Source organism: Lasioglossum baleicum, chromosome 2 (assembly GCF_051020765.1).
Source record: "Lasioglossum baleicum chromosome 2, iyLasBale1, whole genome shotgun sequence".
Taxonomy (NCBI): Eukaryota; Metazoa; Arthropoda; class Insecta; order Hymenoptera; family Halictidae; genus Lasioglossum; species Lasioglossum baleicum.
Genome location: NC_134930.1, coordinates 17,912,798 through 17,934,369, shown reverse-complemented (window position 1 = coordinate 17,934,369; position 21,572 = coordinate 17,912,798). Strand labels below are relative to the sequence as shown.

Genomic DNA, 21,572 nt, shown 5'->3' with positions numbered 1-21,572 from the left:
GAGCTCTTTCGAATTTGGCATTCTCTCGGGGCCGGGGACACTGTTAGGTGATAAATCGAGGCGCGATATTAACCCCGTTCTCGAGGACGACGCCACTGTGGCCAATTTGCTCCAGAACCTGGACGAAATTGGAAAAAAAGTTCCGGCTCGGGGAACGTTAATTAATGGGATCTGTGGCTCGTTGTTTTTGTGCGTTCATAGCAGAACTTGGCCCATGGAACATGATATAAAAATTGTTGAGACAGTTAATGAACTTTTGCTTCGAGTCTGTTTTACTCCAAATGCTGAAGGAGGTTGTTTGATTTTGTGTAACGTTTTGCAGGCTGGTTGCTAGTTTGCGTAAAAATCGAATCATTATGAATATTCCTTTATTTATTTATTTTTAGGCAAATTGATTGCCACGCCCCATCTGCAAAATTGCACCAGGAACAAATGGAGGACGACTTTTATCTTGATATAATTGCACGATCCAGACTAAGCTTCGTCGTTTAGGGTCGTAAGATGTCCAAACATTTTTGGGGGAAGGTCTAAGTTATAGCAGCGTGGAAATGATGTTAATGGTCTGTTTCGGAAGGGTTGCCTTCTGGATGCATAGATAGAGAGGGGCTCTAACTTTGGGCGGACAGTTATGAAGAAAAATTGAAACGACTGTTTTGTGGAGCTGAGTTTCGTGAGTGTCCCCAGAATCTGGATTATAAGATTACCAACTTAAATTGCTTTGCACTTGAACCATTATTTAGCAAATTGGGTACGGCTGTAGAAGCTCGAACTTTGGATAAAATGTTTGTACTGTGTTTGCGTCGGAATTTAGACAGATTCTATTACGTTTCCATTAAATGAAGTTTTTTTCGTTCATCGAAGATGAATTTAGATGAAAATTAAAAGAATGAAGAAAATGAACTCAGAGTTGTGAAAGTACACACCTGATTCTGTAAAATGAACCCAGTGCAATCTATTTTTACAAAAGTACAACAATTCTCATTGCACAACTTATCACTCCACCCCCTTTATTATCAAATTAAATTCAAGATTCTTTGCTCGCCTCTTTAACTTTAATCGCCAGTGTATTTTGACATAATCCCCCGAATCCCCTTCGCTCCCTGAGCGGCGTCCAAATGACTCCGCAGCCATGGTCCCTCCGCGCAAAAATTCATGAGGCCGGGTCCTTTTTTAAAATTTACCCCTAAAGTCAACATCCCGAAATGCCTGAGCCGGGCCATCATCGGTCGCAGCGAAGCGAATTAATCATCGAGAAGGCAACGTTCGCGTCTGCAGCTCCTCCCTTCGGCTCTTGCTCGTTAAGAATGAAAGGAGCCATTCGAGTCCCCGCGTCAAACCGGTGTCTGGCCGGGTCAAATATTTATTTTCTCCGGAAATAAAGAAGTTTCTTTTGAAAGCTGCACCCTCAGTCTCTGCTGGAGGAAAAGGGAAAGAGTACGAAGCAGGAGATCGAGAGAGAAACAGAGACAGAGAGAGAAAGAGAGAGAGAGAGAGAGAGCCTCGACCCCCTTTTACTCGAGGAAAAGCAAGCTAACTTTTCGGCAAGTTGAATCAGCCTGGAACAGGTTGCATACGTAACTCGGCGACTCTCGCTCATTTCGGATTCTTCTTGGGCCGAAGTTAAAACGTGGCCGCAGGAATTATTAGCCTGGACAGGGGTTTCCGGCATTGTTCGCCGGTTTTTACCGGGCCGGTCTAAATCACCGGGGCGACAGGATTGATCCCGGAGCAACCAAATAAATTTACATCCGCTCCAGAAGCTTCCCCGGGGCATATAGATGAAGTTCTTGTCGTTCTTTTACCCGCCGGGCAATCCTCTTACGCGGTTGCCCCGGTTCCTCGAACCGGATTCCACCGTTGTAACCTAGATCCGAAGGGGTTAGGTGGTCGTTGATCATACCCTCGCCAGTCAATGAAATCCCCGAAAAATTCTTGCCGAGGCCGAGGCAAATCGACTAACAACAGTGTACCCTTTCGCGAGGTACTGGGACCGAGAGACAAACGGACGGACGGACGGACGGACAGACAGACAAGCAGACAGAGGGACAAAAAAAGAGGCTAGTAGAAAGGGAATCGAGGCAGAGGACAATGAAGGAAACCTATCGGCGCCGTGTTCTAGGCTGCATCTGGTCGCATTGTGATTTCGATGGGGCGGCTCGAATAACCGTGAAGACCGTGGCTAACGATAACAATACGATGATGAATGCTCACTAACTAACGACCGTGCAGTTGCCCCGAAAAGCCTCCGTATTGCTGCTTTGTGCTCGCAACCGTGTGTACACGCTCGCCTCTTCTATCTTCTGTTTCTGTCTGTCTATCTCTCTCTCTATTTCTCTCACTCCTGGATGCTAGCGTGTGCCGGCACGCGTGTGTGTCTCTCGTTTAGTATCATATTCTCTCTGTCTATTCGCGCGGTGTATACTATACTTGGCCTCGGGAGGGTGTGTCACCGTAACGACTAAAAAGGATACTGATATATTGCCGCAGTGACAGCTTTACGAATGATCGGACCGCCGCCTTGTTATCTTCGCTGATACAGTCGACGCCCCCGATAGACCACCCTCGTAATATTTTTTCCAGATGTCGCGGAATAAGCGAGACGGTTCTGCTCGTGCAGCGGGAGGAACGATTGGGAGATTAGGCGGTGGATGTGGAGTTATCTGTCAGGGTGGTGCGGAAGGTGGATCTTAGGCGATTTTGTGGATGGAAGTAAAATATTTCAGACTATTGGAACGTTGTTTTCTATTTGGCATTGTTATGATTTCTACTACGGACCGAATAGAATCTCTCCGGACACGAGCGATAAACAAAATAAACCCTCGACCTGTCACGCCTCGGGGCATTTTTCCACAGCAAATCCGATACTTATTTTCCGTCCCATTTCGAACGCAACAATAACATCGGGAACAAAGTCCGGAGTTACCCTCAAAAGCGGAAAGTTACCGTTCCGCGCGAAAATAACCCCGTTCCGTTTCGCTGGACGGAGTCGCCGTTGCGCGCTGTCCCGAGAATCGGAAGGGGTTGGAGAACGCGCGTGGGTGAAACGGAGGGTTTTGCACGGCGCGCGGGTAGAGGGGTTTGTGACGATGCAGAATGGTCACGTAATTCTCGCGGAATTATTCCGCTCAGCCTGACGACTCGCGGGGACCGTTCCTCTCGAAACATTATATTTCCACTCGAAGTTCCGAACTCTCCGGGCTCTCTGGCTGTTTGCGAGAGCGCGTCGGTAAATTATCGCCAGCCGTCGCGAGAGGGTTGCGCGAGGGGGGGTTTGGACGAACACAAAACGACGCCGCTCGCCTTTTCCCGGTCGAAAGTTCCCCGTCGAACCGGCACGGACAAACGTCTTCATCAGCGATCTTAACGAGACATCTCCCCGGACTTAATTACCTTCCTCGACGTTCCCGAGCTTTTTTCCGGCCCCCGCTACTGCTCTCGTTCTTCACGCTTCGTTTCGCCCCTCCCTCCATCGCGACAAAACGAACAGGAAACCACCCCCCGGTCGCGCTATTGATCCGCCGATTGATCTCTGGAAATTGTCCGTGGCCCGCGTCTTCGCCCCGGAGGCTAATGGGTCGAAGCTACTGTTCCGAAGCCCTTTATCTCGGCGCTCCGGTGCGCGGAACACTGTGTTGCGTGTGTTTGCGCCTTGGTCTTTGTACTGTTTGTCGCAGACTGTAATAGCCTCTCCAGGGGATGACGAATCTCGTTGTGCGTGATCACCGACGCTAGCCCACAATGCGACTAATGCTGTTTGAGATCGAGAGTCTTTGTGCCGCTGTGACCCTTCACTGCGGACTGTTTCTGCGGAAAGCGTTGTAGAAAGGTGTGGAAGTCAAGGAAACGAGAAAGCAGGTGTATACTTCCAGGCTAACTTCTTGCAAAGAAGTACCTAGTTTTATTGTTATCACCAATCTCCGACATGACGTCTTTGCCGCAAAATCTTTTCCTATATCTGGATCCAGGCAGACCTAATTCTCAGGCCTATTGGCACGAGGTCAGCGAGACATGGAAACGTCAGCGGAAGGCACTTTAGCGTGCTCGGTGTCGGTAACAATGCGAATCGATCGAGGACCGATATCGACGAATTGGCGTCCGCGGACGGATACATCCGGCAGAGTTTGTTAGTCCCTCGCGCCCAATCTGTCACGCGGCGCCGCGACGTAGCCATGTGTACGCCATAACTCTTCGGCCCTTATGTACACACCTATGTACACACCTTCGCCACATGACTTCCATCTCCGGGCGGCCTTGCTCGTCTCAGAACCCCTTGTCACTCTCTTTGCCTGTGTATCTCCTTCACGAGTCCGCGAGGGTTGTTGCCACCCTCTGCAGGTCAGCGTGTTTATTTCGAGACCGGTTTGACGGGGTTAAGAGGGAACAACGCTGTCGCCGCTTGAGGAATCGATCCTTTTTTCCTGGGTAATTTTAGAGAATCGACTTTCGAGTAAACACCCCCGAAATAGTACAAGGAAATTCGCTTGCTGTTCGTAGAAATCAGTTCTGCGGGTTTTCTTGCCCGTTTAGAGCTCAATCAATTTTAAATGAACAAATTATGTTCCATAAATATTAAATTCCAGATTTTTCAGTAACTATACTACATCTATAGAGGAAGCTTAATAATTAATCATTTTCTTCTTTAAGCTATTATAAGCGAATGTGCAATAATAAATATAATTGTGCTTCGAAATCTGCAATCACATTAAGGTGGAATGAGTAAAATACCTCTCACCGGGTTACGCAGTCGCAAACATGAATCGAGGGTTAAGAAAGCTGAGAGAAAAATAGGAAGGGATGGTCTGCGAGCCAGAGGTTCGGTGGTTCCTTTTCCCGTTGAATAAGGGTGTTCCGCCCCGGAAACGTGGGATGAAACGTAGGTGTGAAATCGAAGGATGAGAGTCGGAGGCGGTAAGTGCGGCTCGAGAAATAGAAGTCGAAGATGGACGCGGTTTATCTCGCACCTGGGCTCCTTCCAATTAAGAGGGAGTATCCTGAGGGTGTATGAGCGGCTTTTAACCGTGGAAAATGGAGGAGGTGGTTCTCTCCTCCGATTAGAAGATTGGAGAATTCGCGAGGTTCCGTCCGCGATCCGATCCCGAACCAGTTCCGATCCGTGTGCGGAGCAGTTTCTCTCTTTTGATTAAATCTTTTTCCGCCGCAGCCCCTCGGGGAAGATGCACCCGCAGGGAAAACGATATTTTATCGAATGCTAATTTTGTGGTTAATCGCCAGTCAGATTAGAGGGGGCTGCACAGATTGCGCGCTGAGGAAATATTAGTGGTCACACACAGGCTCTCGATCTTTTATGTACAAAAAATTATAATGCACTGTGATTGCTCCGGAACACGCTAGAAAAATTATCGGCGTTTTGCGTTGAACGCGAACGGCGCGAAAGAAGGCTTTATAACTACCAGTCACGCTCATTTTTTCTCGCGGACGTTGTTATCGGGCCTTCCGACCGAGCGTTTGGATGTAGCGAGTTTGGAGATTTATGGTAATTTGCTGTTCTCAGATTGATCGATAAGAAAACGTTTTGTCGCTTTGTGCGGGAGAAAGCTTTATGTGTATTCTTTAAAGATTATTTGAGATGAAACTGAATGAGAATGTATTTCATCTTTCAATAATATTATGTAGTACGTACGGTCAGTCCAATAAGTATTCGTACACCCTACAAATTTTTATAATTATACCAAATGACCTGATGTTTTGTAAACAATTAGAGCCATTGGTTTACTGAATGATGTGCAAAAAATATTTTCTAAAAATTACAATTGACAAGGTTGCATGCAAAAATAAAAAAGGCACTTTTTAGAACTTTTTTACGTGGGCCCTTAATAAAAATTTAAAATATATGTTTTTCAGCATGTGTATAACTAAAATAGATCTACAACATATTTATTTTAAATTTTCATTAGGGACCCAAATAAAAAAGTTTTAAAAAATGTTTTTTTCTTTATTTTTGCATGTAACCTGATCAATTCGTAAATCAGTCATCTAGTAAACCAATGCTTCTAATTGCTTACAAATAATCAGATCGTTTGGTACAATTATGAAAAAGTTATTCTGTTTTAAAGGGTGTACGAATACTTATTGGACTGATTGTATGTCGAATTCGATGTGGCACTGTACTTAAATTTTTCTGTAGTTTCCACAATCTTCTTTTAAAACAGAAACCAAGTCCACAGTCGGCAGATTAAGACTTGTCTCCCCACTCTACCTTCCCCTTCGACCAGTCACGTGACGTATTTCATCTCTGTCGTGCATGCATCACAATGTCACGTGACTGATCCGGTACTGGCAGAGAGAGGATAACTTTTTCTCCTCGATTCGAGTCAGTTCTCCTGATCTGGCGACTCTGGCTCGAAGTACAGTGTCGGCGGACCGGAAGTGGGTAAATACCCGGTCACTCGTCGTTTTGCGTAGGGTCTCTTGCTCGGGTATGCAGCATCGCGTCCCAGCCGTGGTTAATTTCGTCTGGCTAGGTGTCTAACAGTAGAAGAGAGAGAAAGACGTAACCGGTTGATAATATCGTGTGCGTGCATTTGTACGGTGGCCGATGCCAAGACGGAATCTCCGTCGTCGTCGTTGTGGCATGCGAGCCGCTCGGACGAGAGGGAACGATGAAACGACAATTACGTTGAAATAGTGCTTCCGCCAGGAGGAGCGCCAATGCCCTCCGCCCCCACATCGGCGTCCAGTTGCGGACGGTATGCGTGTCTCTCGTCTCTCGTCTCTCGTATCTCGAGCAGGACGAAACGAACCTCTTTCCACGTTTCTCCGGTTCTCCCCGCGGAAGAGATATCCTTGCCGCCGCTAATGAGAGGGCTCACGGTTCGAATTGATTTACGCGACGCCCCGGCCGGAATTAGCGTCGAGACGACGCGTTTCCGCTCGGGAAAACGGTTTCCGGGGACACCACGCTTTCAACGGGTTCTTGTTATCAATTTCGGGACACGACGACGATTGAAAGATTCATTGGTTCGCTCCCTAACGAGAGAATTGACGTTCAGCTGCTGCTTCACTTCGGCTTCCGGCATTTCAAAGTGTAGCCACATCGGACAAAAGATTTTTTTTTATAATTAATAGATTTTATGCATCCTTAGAGAAGTTTTAGTGAAAATAAATCTAACGAGTCTAACCCTCCGTGGGCGCACTCGGCCGTTTATGTCTAGGCGAAAATTTCGCTTTTGAGTTTGAATTTTTCCGAGTCTAATTTTCGAGAACAATAAAATAACCCTGGTCATAAACGAGCCAGAGTGTGAACTTTTTGAACTTTTTGACATTTTGAGCGCAGCGTCTCCCAGAAATGGGAGAATTGTGAATTGCTGCTGAAATTCGACTATGAATTTTTATGTTAATATATTTTTTATACTAAATTTGATTGTGATCTACAAAATGTACGAAGGTTGAAAGAGTGCTTAGTATCATACTTCTCAACTTCGCAGTTTTTATTTCATTAAATAAGTTATTTTGGTTTTATGGAATTTCAGAGGTTGCTGGGTTGGTGGCAGTCCGATTGTTAATGGGTATGTAGTTTTCTTTGGCAATGTAGTCATGATTAACATTAGCTTAGCCATCCCTTTATTGTGAGATTCTCAAGTTTTGTTAATAGATAATGAATTAATTATTGTTTTGATTTCGGTATCTTTCGAGCCAGTTAGACGAGAATTCTTTAAAGTATCACGCTAATTTCACAGCGTCGAATCGGCCACTATTTTCGAGCTAGAGTCTGTCTGACAGAATAAAATGTTTCCAGAGCAGTTCGAAAGAATTCCCTCCGTTCGATATGCATTTTTATTATCGACGGAGAGAAATGTCCTCCTTCGTAACGGAGACAGTGTTTATTGTTTCCGAGTTTGTCGCTGACGGTGCGCCGCGCCGGAGAAAAAATGGCACCGATCCGTTCCGAAGCTTATTTCGAGATATCCAGGATAAGTTCTCGGGGAAAAAAACTGTAAAGTACATGTTCGGGTAAAATATTGCCCGCGGATAGATTTGCAACGGATCGAGCGGGTTTTCCAGGTGTCATAAATCTTGCTCGGGCCGCTCGCGCGCAGTTTGAGAGCAATAAATAGGAAGGATCCGCGCGGTCCGCCGGAGTTTAAAGGATTTCTTTTGTGCTTGTCAATACGAGGCTTTGAAAAAGGGTGATTTAACAAGGGCTGGGATTGTTGCATCCCGCATTTAGCGCCTGAGCAAAATGGAAATGAAATATACATTGCGCGGAACCATAGATACGCGGAAATCCCAAATTTGCTGAAAAACCAGATAATCATTCCTCAGTGAATTTTTTGCAAATTTTGTCTTTTCTCTTCAATGTACAAGAAAATCGATGCAATTAATTCTCTATGTAGTTAACGATGTAGTCAATTTGTAGTTCACCGAAAATATATTTCGGTCGCAATTCGCTACTTCTGCTATTGGTATTGGCTCTGCCAAAATATTCATTTAAATGGTACATGCACAGTTTCCGTCTACAACTGTACACGTATGTTTACTAAAACCGAAAATTACTACATTTCGTACTGGTTTTTTTTATAAAAGCTCTGAAATGTTCGTGGGGATAAATAATGTCGTTTTTCATCAATCTCCATTTTAGCAAAAGTGTGTTTCGGCCATAATCCGCTGTTTCTTTTATTAGTTACGTTGCTGGCTTATTGTTAAATTGCATGTCCATGAAAATGACACACTGGTTCAGCCTACGGATGAAAATGATTGTTTTACGTCGTTCAACGAAAATCACAATTCGCCAAAATAAATAACGTTTATTCCGAGGGTAAAGAAAACATTTTACATTGTACAACTGTATACGAAAGTGTAATTCTAAATGCTAGACTAGTTACACAATGTCGAAATTTCTAACGAAGGTATTTCGCAATTCACGGAGACAAACAGAATTTATTTTTAAGGTAAAATATTAGCCTGCCATTTTATTTCATCAGAAATGTATTTCAATCTGTCGCTTCTTTGACGGGTGCTCATGCATCTTTTCGGAAAGGGGATTCCTCAGTTCTCAAAGCTCGCTGAAATAGCAATTTAAACGGTTCACCTTTGCAGCCATGTGTTTCGCTCGATCATGCCTGGCGTAAACTAATTTTACCAGGCACCATAAGTGTCACGATCACGCCTCCCCCATAGCTCGCGACCAACTCGAAAATCACTTGATCCAGCGAGCTTTTACTGTAACTTCCGACCACGGATTCCAACCCCATCCTGTTCTGAACTGGTACCCAGCAGCGTGTTTATCTATTTATAGTCGAGAGTAGCTTTCTTCTGTGTCACGAGCCATTCATTCCGACCGGTGATCGCTGGGGAGAGAGAGAGAGAGAGAGAGAGAGGGGTTCGATGATAATTTAGTGGCTAAAACGCCAGTCGTTATTCAACTTGTTAAGGCTGTCGTGATCTGTTGACAATACTGCGGCTGGACCCCTTTTCCGAACCCGTCACGCCTACGGTGAGTTCCTCATTCTCTATAATGACAACAAAACATTCTCCGCTGGTCTGGGTACCATAAAATCACTTCGAGTAACTAAGCTGAAGAGTATACATCGCAATGTAGTTCGCAAACTTAACCCTTTGTTTCGAACATTCTTTTATGAACTATTTCTAAGGAACGTTTGAGGGTTAAAAAATATACAGACTAAAGTCAAAACGATTCTGTAATACACCAATTGTCGAAGGTCAAAATATCGAGGTCATCGGGTTCGCCATAACCTTGCTTACCATGTGACAATAACAAAAACATACAGTCTCTAAAAAAATATTAATGATCTCAAAGTGTGACTTTGTGAACAATTTTTTCTTGCCACGATATTTCTCCCTTTAAATCTAGCCATGTTTCGCGAAGATATTCTCTTGTATTATTGATGATAAGATATTTGAGGTGTTCTAGTCGGATGGGACACCCAGTATGTTTGAGGGGATGGGCCGTGGAATTTTCGCTCGGGAACGATGCTCGATCAACCGTGGTATTATTGGAGACAGCCAGGGGATGGAGGTCGACAAAATTGGGACATATGTAAACGCGATAAATTTATGGATTCGGGGATATCGGTATCCGCCGCTGCCGGATTTAGGGGATGATTTTTGGGGATCAGCCCGGCATATTTGAACCCGTTGCGATGTCTTCCGAGTGTTAAGCGTTTCGATATTAAGCAGTTAAATAGTTTAATTTAGTTTATAAAAATGTACAACACGAACCAAAATTAAAATTGCTGCTTCAGTCTGTGACATACAACAAAACTTGCACGATGTTATAATAAGCAAGATCCAAATTTTATTCATGCGAGTTCGTGAAGAAATATACTTGACAGTTCGCTATGTAATAATCGGATAGCAAGCTCACTAAATAAAGAAAATGAAAAGATGAAGGGAGAATGAAATAAAGGAAAATGAGAAAATCAAAAGAAGATGAAATAAAGGCGAAGAGAAAACGAATCCACGGACATAAAAAGGGGACGGAACAAGTAAACGAACAAGAGACTCTGCCACACAAATGCAACGTTGACCAAGTGTCTCCGTGACAGATGAAGATTAAAGTTCCTCCAGGTTCGAATCAAAACAGTTCTTGTTTCGTCACGGGCACGCTAATCCATTATTAGAGTAGACTAGGCAAGACGAAATTCAGTTAACCGAAGTAATAACTGTAATTGTGTGCGCTCCATCGTGTTAACCTCCATCTTGCAGCCAACGTGGTTGAGTGCCCGGGGAAATCAGACCCACTTTCTTATCGTTTCGCATCGCGTTATTACTAACAGTCACCGCGATAATCTCTAAAAGAAATTCGTATAATCTGGTTGCTCGATTTCGGTCGAAGCTTTGCGAAACGTTCACGAACACTTCGACCATTTAACTATAAAAATTGTTGGGGATCACCCTTTTCAAGGAAATACAATATTTTCGGGATATCCTTTAAATTGAAGGGGTGGCTCCCACAACAGAACAATTTAAAAATTACCGATAAAAAATTGCAATGTCCGTATCGTCTGCAACTGAACACGAGGAAAAACCAGGCTGTTGAACCTCAAATTTGCACACGGCAGTCTGTTCCAAATGGATGGAGCAACGAATGAATATTAATTACAATTACATTGACTTCGTTACCACGGTGTAAATCAATAACACTGCGGAATTAATCGCGTCCATTTCTAAATAGGCGAATAAATAAATAGACTCGCAGCTCTCGATTTTCCAATAGCGACGAGAGCGAGAGAGAGAGTGAGGGGTGGGGGTGCAGGCTGAATTCGAAGTTCCTTATCGATCCGGTTGTACACGTCTAAACGATTGGTCCTCTCTCTTTCTCTCTCGTTCTCCTCCGTCTCGTTTCCACGATGGTTTCGACGAGCTGGTGTTAAATTAACTTGAAAGCTCTGGTCGCGAATATTGTGTACTTGGCCGATCGCGCGCGTGTACCACGGACGAGGACGTAGTAAACCTTTGAGTTTCAGGAGGGAAACGTTCATTGGATCGATCCGCGTTCCCGGAATGTTTGTACTCCGTGTAATTGACGATTTAGCAATCGCCGCGAATTATCGTAATTGTGGGGACACTGTGTCCCGGTCGCCGGACCCGTCCAACGACATTTGCTTTATGCTGGAGCATGATTCCGCAAAAATTTCCCTCGACAAAAGCATACTTGAAATTTGTTTATTTTCTTAATAATTTTAATAAACGTTTTTTTATCAACGATTTTACCAAATCCAAAATACTGTGAGAATATTCTCAAATTGTTCTAATACGTTTACAATGTTGTTTTTCCATCGTTCTGACGTGAACGAACATTTTTAAGAAACTCTGAGAGAAAAATGCAGAAAATCCAGGATTGTGGACGTTAAAAATTTTCTTGACGCTTCCAATAAAATTGATATTCAAGGCAAACGTCGCGATCGTAAACGTTTCGGAAGAATTATTAAACAGCAGGAGGCAGAATTACAAAAGGGCGCGCCTCGCAGCCCCGATAAAACGCCGAGTAATCTCTATTAAGCGTAATCACCGAACATAATTATTAAAAGACGTCGAGGTGTCGTCTTTCCCAGGACGCGTCGGGCGACAACTCGCCTCGTCCCGAGCCGAATTCGAATTTATTAGACTCGCGAAGGAATCCCCGCGAACAACGTAATTAATGAACGCCACGCAGTCAGCCGGCAAGTGAAATTAATCGATTCGTGCCCGGGCTGGCCGTGTTACTCGGCTTTTTATCTACGGACACTTTAAATGCTCGACAGCGGCCGCAGCTGCTTTCTTCGTTGGTATTGTTACTGCCTTCTTGCCCCACTTTCGTTTTATTTGCACGTTTTTACGATTAATCACCCGGCCCTCGCGCTCATAATTATGGAAAGAGTGTGTTATCGGTCGGGTGGCGGAGTTTGCGCGAATTTACACTTTCGGAGACAAATGTCAGTTGTATCTGTGAAATAATCAAACACAAACAACGCGTTTCATTCTATTTGTTAACACTGCGAAGGACATAAACTTTCTGAAACAATGAAGAACAAAAACTCTATGTACATAATTGTACCAGCTAAGATGTGAAACATAAAGTAGACTGAAATGGGGGAATAACCGATGCATAATTTCTTCAAAAACTGTGTACGCAGAAAATAATTTGGTTAATTGCCGCGTTGCTTTCAAGATGAAACATTTTTAATTAATTCACAATGTTCCGGGTAAGGAATAAAAAGGAGCAAACACGAAATAATTTTATGAAGAGATCTAATTGCAAGGCTTTTAAAAAAATTTATGTATAGAATATAATGTTGGTTAATTTGTTTGGTATGTCCGAGGCGGAAGAATATTGTAGAATATTTTTAATGAATTCAGGATGGCCCAGTTTACACTGGAAAAGAGTAAACAAGGTTTATAGTGGTGGGAAAAGGGACGAAGGGGGGTAGAATTACAGGGCCCTCGAATGTTCGTGAAAGCTGATGAAAGATAAATTAACGTTACTATAGGACCGAACAGGCGGTTGATTGACAAGAGATGCTTCGTGTCAGACAATGGACTGTCGGCATGACTAAGTGCCTACTTGAAGAGCTACCGTACTCACTCCTGCCGGCACTCGTATGGAGAGCAAATATTATTTATCTCGTAACAACGTTCGCCGTAATTACGGCGATACGAATGTTTCCACGTAGCAGGACGCCACTCATTTTCTACCCTAATTCACCCTAGTTTTTCACTCTCGCGGGCGGCCGCGTTGTATTTTTCGTGGCAGACAGATAGATCGGCGCTGGCCGCGCCGCGAATTGGGTCGAAAATTACTTAAATAAAAACTCGTCGACCTCTCGTACACTCGAGACTCGGCCAGCATTCTACCTCCCTTTCGCCAGGGCTCTCCTCCCTTCATCGTTGTTTTCGGTGCTGCATCGTTCGCCCACCCGCTTTTTGTTTGGACGACGACGACACTATTTTTAAACAATGGAGAAAATCGATTTTTCGTTCTTTGCTGTGCTTTCGACGATGATGAAGATCGAAGGACACATTTACTTCTAGTTGCTAAGCCAATGAGAGTATACCAAAATCGTATTATACTGAACTACCGACGTCAGCCCCCAAACCACCCCCAATAGCCAGAATTAAAATTCACTTTTATACGAATCACCGATTAAATCTGAAGAGCCGAAGTACCTGCTGAATCTCTCCTCACCTCATTTTCGCACGCGGCGCGATCCAAAGATGCAACCCCGCATCTCTGCGATCTCACGCGACACACTCTGTCTCTTTCGAGGAAGAGAAAGAGAGAGAGAGTGGCGCCGCTAACAAGTATACACACGGTGCGGGCGGTGGCCGACGAAAAGATAAAAAGGAAAAAGTCGTGACGCCGAGGAGGGGCGTGTAACACGAGGCCGAAAAAAAAGTGAGCGACGGTGGCGGCGCGGCGTCGTCGACGAAGACGCAAGACGAAGTGGCTTGCAAACAATTAGACGTCGACGTCGGTGGAAACGGTGCCTGCACACCGCACACGCTGTCTTTTGCGCTGTGGCGCATCGTGTGAACCGGCCCTTGTCCGTGGTCCTCGTCGAGCGCCGCTTCACGGGTCATTGAAGCCAGCTGCCGGGGCGAATCGCACGCGTTAATGTCGCGTGCCTTGTAACGATCCGGCCGCATTTGTTATTCCACGGAAATGGAACGAGCAGAGACAGTGTCGAGCCGGGGCCGTGCAAACACGGCATTATCATCGTCGTTAGAGAAAACACCGGCCGCCCTTTTCGAACGTTTCCCGGCTCGTCGGCTCGGCGCCGCTCCGGACGACGCACTCAAAATAATGACGGCTCCGATCCCAACCCATCGACCATTTTCCTTCCCCCCCTTTCCTTCTCTCTCTCTCTCACTTTCTTTCTCTGGTCTTGGTCTCCCCCGTTCTCTAAAGCCACCCCTCGCGTCGTTAGATCCACGTCGAGATCCTCCCGCGACAACTTCCTAAGATTTTTCTTCATTACGTCACCCGGTGACTGGCCACGCGAAAATTGAGTTTCATGGAGCTAGAACCAACCCTGCCGAGGGTGCACAACGGATTACCCCCGTGGACATTCAATTGTCCAACAGGCCGCAAGTTTGCGAGCAATTTGGTTGCGTAAAGATGAACGGCCTTCGCCCCCTCCGACAGGGATGTAGGGATTCCAGCTTTCTTCTCTGCGTACATCTTCCTCTGGATGTCCACTTCGCATTTTAATCTGAACAGTGTTGTACGATCATTGTTTCTCAATCCTTATCAGAATACAGAAAAACTACAGAAGAATTTTTATGCAAATTGTCTTATTGCTTCTCTCAGTCATTTTAACAAGTTGACAATAATATAAGATTTTTGTCTAATTTGCAATGCATACGCAAAGAGTAACAATCTGCCCGGCAATATAGATCGAGAAAGAAGAGAGAGGCTGCGATAGATTTTAATTTGCCAATGCATACAATTTTTCGTTTCTCCCCGGGCTTTGTAATTTCCGGGAATAAGGATCGGTTAATATTATTTACGTTTTCCGCTGTTCCCATTCTCGTTTATTCCGCGATAAATTTCACTTCAACGGGTTCCCCGAGCTTGAATTTCATGCCTCGGAGGCAGCTCTCGCGGGCGCTCGCGCGCCATATTTTGTCGGTAATCACGTTTCCGGTGAAAGGCAGCCGAAGAAGGCTGCGCCTTATTCACGATTTCCTCGAACGAGAACCTTTTCCAAAACCTCCAAGTGTCCCATTAGCCTGGAAATCCGGGAAGCCGCCGGTCAAGTACGGTTCACCGGAAAGCCAGAAACAAAACGAGCCCCGGAGCTTTGACGTTTCCAGCCGGTCTTCTCTCTTTCGGCTTTCCATCGTCATCGACCGACTCCAGCGACGGCGCGCCGAACGCTCTTTCGAACTCTTCCGAGTACGTTCACAAAGGTCCCGGCCACCATCTTCAATTATTATTGTTTCAACCTTGGCTCTCAAACGATCAAGATGCCTACTGATCAAACAATCTTATTGTTTGAGTTTTGCAAGTGTTGTGGATACGTCAGGGGCGGTTTAATTGATCGAATAAATATTATAATAATAGTAGAAAGTTAGTAGAATCACTTCATTGTCCAGTAAAATTACTTGTTGCCTCCAATTATTTATCTGTTCGATAATCGAATCGTCGAAACCAATCATCGTGCTGCTCCGAAATCTCGGCGTCTTTAAGCAGTTCTTCCGCGATCACTACGAGCGTCTGGCAGTTTCGAAAGCAAACAGTTCAAAGTCCGGGCGCGTCCCGCCCCCCAAAAACTCCCCTTAATTGCAAGTTGCGGAACACAGGCCCCCTATAATTCCGCAACACCCTCTCGCAGAGGCACTCGAGCAGCTACAAAGCAGTCGGTATCAAGCTTAATCAGACCGCGGAACTGTCCCGTACCGAAATTCCCGGCAACAAGGCCCCCCTGTTTCCCACCCCTGACTGCGGGGGTGGTGCACGGTAATCATCGCGGAACTAAATTTAAGTTTTCCCCGATGCGGTGGACGGCGAGACGGGCTAAGCTCGTAATCGCTGGGCAAAAATGAGACGCGACGAGGCGAATCCAACGGCGACGGGGGTGGAAAAAGGGGTAAGGGGGGCGTGGAAGAGGGGGTGTCGAGATAACGAGGAAACGAAGGAAAGCGAAGGAGACGGGGGAACAAAAACGGCGAGGAAGGCGCGGAACGGGTATTTTTGCATTATCGTCACGCGCGCAGTCTTATTACTGCCACACGTGGTGTAATATTCCCCACCCCCTCGAGCGAACCCCCTTTTCTCCAACCCCCCTTTCCCTGCAGGTCCCCGTGTTCGCGTCGCGAGCTTCTTTCCAGAGACTCGCATTGTTAGAATGCGACAGGCGGCGCTCGTCCACGAGCCGAGGGGGATGATCGAATACTGGCAAACTTTCCCAACGATGATACATCCCCCCGTCGATTCTTCGACGCGTACAACTTTCAAGACGCGTCCGGAGACACCGGCACGTCAGACTTCGCCCTTGTCGGTCTCCTTTTAGTCCTTGGTCTTGTCTGCTTGGTCTCTCTTCCAAGAATCGTAACCGAGACCTCACTCGCAACCTTGGTCTTTATTGGTTTTGGATGTTCGCCTCCCCCACGTCCTTCCAGGCTGTGATGTTGCGTCTTCCATTGGGCGAGGCTCTTGTTCTTTCGTTCGTTTTGGTTGGTGCGCCCTACTGAGGTCTCGTTTGTCCCCACCGATGCCAACAGGAGTCGCGGACGTGAGCGGAGTTGACAAGGTGTATCGGGATTGTTGATCGGATCGAGGGATACTAGGGTTTAAAATTGGGTTGGAGGGAAGTCGTCGTTTGCCGAGGGTCGATGAAGGTGTGTAGTTGGATTTAGTTTAGTTGTGCTTTAGAGGGGTTTAATGATTTCTTGGAAGAAATAGCTAAATTCGAATCTTGTAAACTGTACTTGCAATTGGAACATCGAGAGAATTGATTGGAAGAACTTTTTGCTTCAAGTACTTGCTGCATCATTATTCGAGAATTACGTATTTAAATATAAGGGTGGGAATCATTTTCGAAGAACTCTAAAAACTTATCAAGATTCCAGCTTCAGAATAATATGGGAAAGAGTGTGAGACTTCCATCAGGTGTTCAGCGCGATTCAAAGGGGTTTTAGCCGCCGCGTGTGCCCACGGAACGGTGGCGCTTTTCAGTCAGACTGCAAAGAACAAACCCTTTCGCGCGGATGTTCAGTGCGGCAACAGAGGTATGCATTTTTAAGGGAGACGCATGTGTCTAAGAAAGAACGGCGCACCGTTGTCATACATGGAAACCATCACGCCCGAGTAATTTCGCAGCAGCGGCTTTGCGTTGCATGGTCCCCGTGGCGGGAGGGTTGGGGATGAAAAATGTCAGACTCGTTGATCAAGTTTCCATCCCTGCACTTACGAGAGTCACTCCATTGATGCTTCCCAGACATCAAAAACGTTTTCACGATTAAGATGTCAATCAAATTAAAAAATCGTTCGCTGTACAAATTAATTCGTCGCCCTCTTTACAAGAAAGTCATTTCCTTGGTGTACTGTGTTCAACTCATTTTATGGGTGACTGATGAGCTCCTCTGGGAAATACGATAAGTGGACTGCGGACTCTATGCATTTGTGGCAAAAATTCAAACGTCGAATACAAAATTGAAGAGACATTCTTCTAAACTGGTTAAAAGAGGAAATGTAAGTTTATTTAACTTTAAATTTTTATTTTGCTAAAAAATTCACAGTCTTATTAAAATCTTCAACAAGGGACATTTACAAACACAATAAGATCCTAATGTTTATTCTATACTTGTAGAAAAAGATACAGCAATACAGTACAATTAGTAGTCCCAAAGCCCAGGGTGCTGAATAAAAGATTCAAATACAAACTAATCTTACTTTAATCGTGATTAATCGCGAGCTGCCCGAATTAATTCGTACACCCAGTAGAACAAAAACTGCACCGCGAAGCCCGTGGCATTACAGTGTTTGAAGTTCCCCGAACGACTAAGAGCACGTGTAATCCACGAAAACGCTATGAAACATTTATCGACGGAAAAGGGGGTAGGTTTGCCGTTCACCTGATGCAGGTAAAAAGCTTAAAGGAAACCGCAGGTGGAACGGTCCACTAACCGTTCCTCGTTAACACGTCCTCCAGGTCGTCGTCGTCGTCGGGGAAACCGTTTGAAACCGTTTTCCCCGGGATTATTCCCACCGGAGGGGCGTACGGTTTTTGTCCGACGTTCGCCCGAGCACACTTTGAAACGTCGCCCGATTTTGAAGTCGACAATGGCTTAGTAACGAATCGAAACGGATATTACGATGGGCCAAACGTGGAGGACCAGGGGCTGAAGGTGTAAGACACGGCTGCCATCGCTTTGATTTCGCATTCGAGTGCTGTACACGGAACGGGCAGCCTTTAACGCGTCACATGTGAATACCGGGTTAACGACAGAAACACGTCGACAAGTCTTTGTCGCGATTCAGAGCCACGACGATTTTAAATCGACCCGCACTCGCGGAAATGCACCAAACCCTCGACAAAATAAACATCTCCAACTTTACAGCAGGCTATCAAATTATTGAATATATGTAAAAATGTTGTTTAAATAACGCTGGATAAAGGATACGAATTGTTAGAAAAATTATTTTCGGAATATAAAGCGAAAGAGTCCAGCCCTTATTCTATATTATTAAAACAGGTAAACAGGAGGTACTCCGTAGACCCCACAGTATATACATACTGCCCAAAATTACCACAAAACCACCTGATTTTTTGATGAAATCGTATAATTATGTCATAGTAATGAGAAGCTGTTACGCGATAGCATTTTAGGATTAATAAAAGAAACCATTTACACGATTACACATTCATAGATATATTATTTATTTACAGAAAAACGTAAAGTTGTATAGTTTAAGGAAAAACGAACTGCGAAATTTCTATAAAGTCGCACGTTTTTTAAGTAGATAACATCAAGACTATCGAAAATTTCTTCTATATTTACAAATTAATACTTCGTATAATTGCTATTTTTTCGAATAACGTCGAAAATTCGATTAGGCATTGATGAAATCAAAGTGCGAAGAGTATCTGCTTCGATGGATGTTCAGAGTTGTACTGTTTACAATTGCCATATACTTTTCTTGCAAATATTCCCCAGAGATTCTCAATTGGGTTTAAATCTGGCGAACAAGCTGGCCATGTCAAAATCCTCATATTTTTTCTGTCTAACCACTCCTTTGTTTTTCTTGATGCATGAATTGAGGCGTTATCATGCTGAAAAATGATATGGCATTACGTATTGTCACGGGTCTCAAGGAGGAAATAATGCTAATCAGACATACTACACTCTCGCATAGGTGTTCCTCCAGTTACAACGATCCAATAAAACTGCTGTAAGGTAATAAGTGGCCCGTGTGAGAGATCACATTCTTCGAAATTCAATGGGTGTTGCAATACATCCGGGCAACATTGTGCACATGAATGGGCATCTTGGTGACAATAGATCGCGAGCCATGCTACTGAAAGACCTTACGGGAGGGGTGAAAAATATTTCGATTATGGAGTGCGTTTCGAGATCCACTTCTCGGTGAATCGAAGTAGCTATTCATATTTTCACGAGTTTCGTATTTCCAAAAGAAAATAAAGTTCATTGTGTTGTTCACGAAGAACGTTTCACAGACGCCATCTTGACGCTCGGTGCTAGAATGTTGTCGAGCCGGAGGAATTTCGCAGGGAAATCACGATGCATTACAATTCGTTTTATTAATTCCCGGTAAACCGCGTTCCTGATCACACGGTGCAGCCGGCAGAAGCGATGAGATTTCGCGGACGAATCGACGAGTCGATTTGGCAGGCTTGTCGGTAGATTGCACCGCGCCGCGCCGCGACAAAACGAAGAGCTCGGCTCGATCGCTCGTTCGTTTCGACGCCTCAAAACGAGGAACCGTGATTGTCAGCGTGCGCGGCGCCCCATCTGAAATGCCAATTCTATTCCGACGCGAGCAAAATAAAAAGGGTAGACTACGGCCGAGCGCGGACGTTAATTTTTACGCGCTAATCCCTTTTTCGACCACAACGCTATATGTACACCGTCAATAAAAATACCATCGACTCCGTTGTAGACTTGTTCCTCAATTACTGCGAAGCTAATCGAGAGTTTCATCGCCAAAGCGTATTTCTTGAATTACATTTTCGCTGGGAATTCTATGTACTTGGTTAAACTTCACTTTGGGGGGCCAAAAATTGTCCACTGTTTTAAATGTGACCATATAGATTTTGGCAAGAAAATGCGAAAGATGCAAGTTTTAGTGGTCGGAGTTTACCGGTTCAAAACTTATACGCGTGTGAACTTGGCCGATTGCAAACGTTTTTGGGAAACTCCGAAAAACAAAGTCGGCAGCGCTCGCAGATGAAGCCCGAGGCCCATCAACAATTACGAGGGACATTCATTTACAAATTATAATCGCGTTCGGCGCTCCCCCGGATCTTTTTCGCGCGGGTGAGCCACCCCCGATGCAAATTCATGCAAATCCGAGGGTCGACCTTCATCCAGACAGATCCGGGGGTAATGTATCGCGGCAAGGTTCCCAATTCCGTGATAGCTGATAACGAGTCCGTTTGTTGTACACGGCGAACCTCTCTTCCTCTCTGTTTGTAGAACTTGACGAAACCTCAACATAGAGATGCATTAGCCGGCCATCGCACCCCCGTTCAGCGGGATCGAACGATCCACAGGAGGATCTCGTGGAGGATCTAGCCACGGGGCGAGATAAAATCGCGCGGCACGTGAGAGGAATCGCTCTCCCTTTTACGGGCCGTGTTTCGAATGAAAATCCAATCTTTCCTCGTCACGCCGGATTTAATGCATGGACGGCGTACGCGTAATCTCCCTTCCTATTGATATTTCATATTGTGCTCACGCGCCGAGCCCCCTCCAGACGAGACACACGCGTTCCTTTTCACCGTAACATGTTGTAAAGGGACACGGTGTTACTTTGATCAAGGAATTTTCTGGCTATTTTCTGCATGAAAATGAGCCCGGACCACCCGTGGTCCTTTTGTTCTTCGTGCCGTCACTCGAGCAGAACCGTGGGCGGAATTTGTTATTCGATATGGTGGCTTTTAAACCTCGCATTTCTTCACGTTCATTTGTTTATTTTTCACGATTTTTAATCATTGGCGGTAGATTTGGTTGTTTTAATATGTTCACCTGAGGAGTGAACTCCGAATTTGTATAAACGTTGTACAGCTTTGTCTAATTTTTACTTAGAAATACTCTCGGTAGCAATGTGCAACTGGTTAAGAAAATTCCCATCACTGAAACGCGACTCGCAGTCATCACATCAGTAGACCCAGCACCAATAACCATCTGCTATCGTTTCAACAGACTCTAAACAAGTCTCCGGAGTTTGAAGTTTGAAGTCTCGATCGTCTGTTCGCACAGAGCCAGTAATAGCTTGGAAACCGTGCACGAGGCTTCCGAAAAGTGTCGTCTGGCGATTCCCTTTCGAGGAATCGACATAACTCGACAGGACCGTTCACGGTCAGTGGTCTGCTGTTTAGCCGAGGGTGCGTCGAATGAATCTTTAAATGGGCTCGCCACAGTCT

At 45.2% G+C, this 21,572-nt stretch overlaps 1 protein-coding gene across 21 annotated transcripts in view; it reads left to right on the top strand.

Moving 5' to 3' along the window:
- The window catches only part of Ten-a (Teneurin-a transmembrane protein), a 782,863-nt gene that overhangs the window by 696,503 nt on the left and 64,788 nt on the right, over positions 1-21,572 (top strand). For 13 of the 21 annotated variants that reach the window (XM_076447158.1, XM_076447169.1, XM_076447161.1 and 10 more), the window contains one exon: positions 7,491-7,526. The exons of the other annotated variants lie outside the window; for them this stretch is intronic. In XM_076447158.1, coding sequence (XP_076303273.1) covers positions 7,491-7,526 — 36 coding nt within the window. The remainder of the gene's footprint in view (positions 1-7,490; positions 7,527-21,572) is intronic. 21 annotated transcript variants of the gene reach the window in all.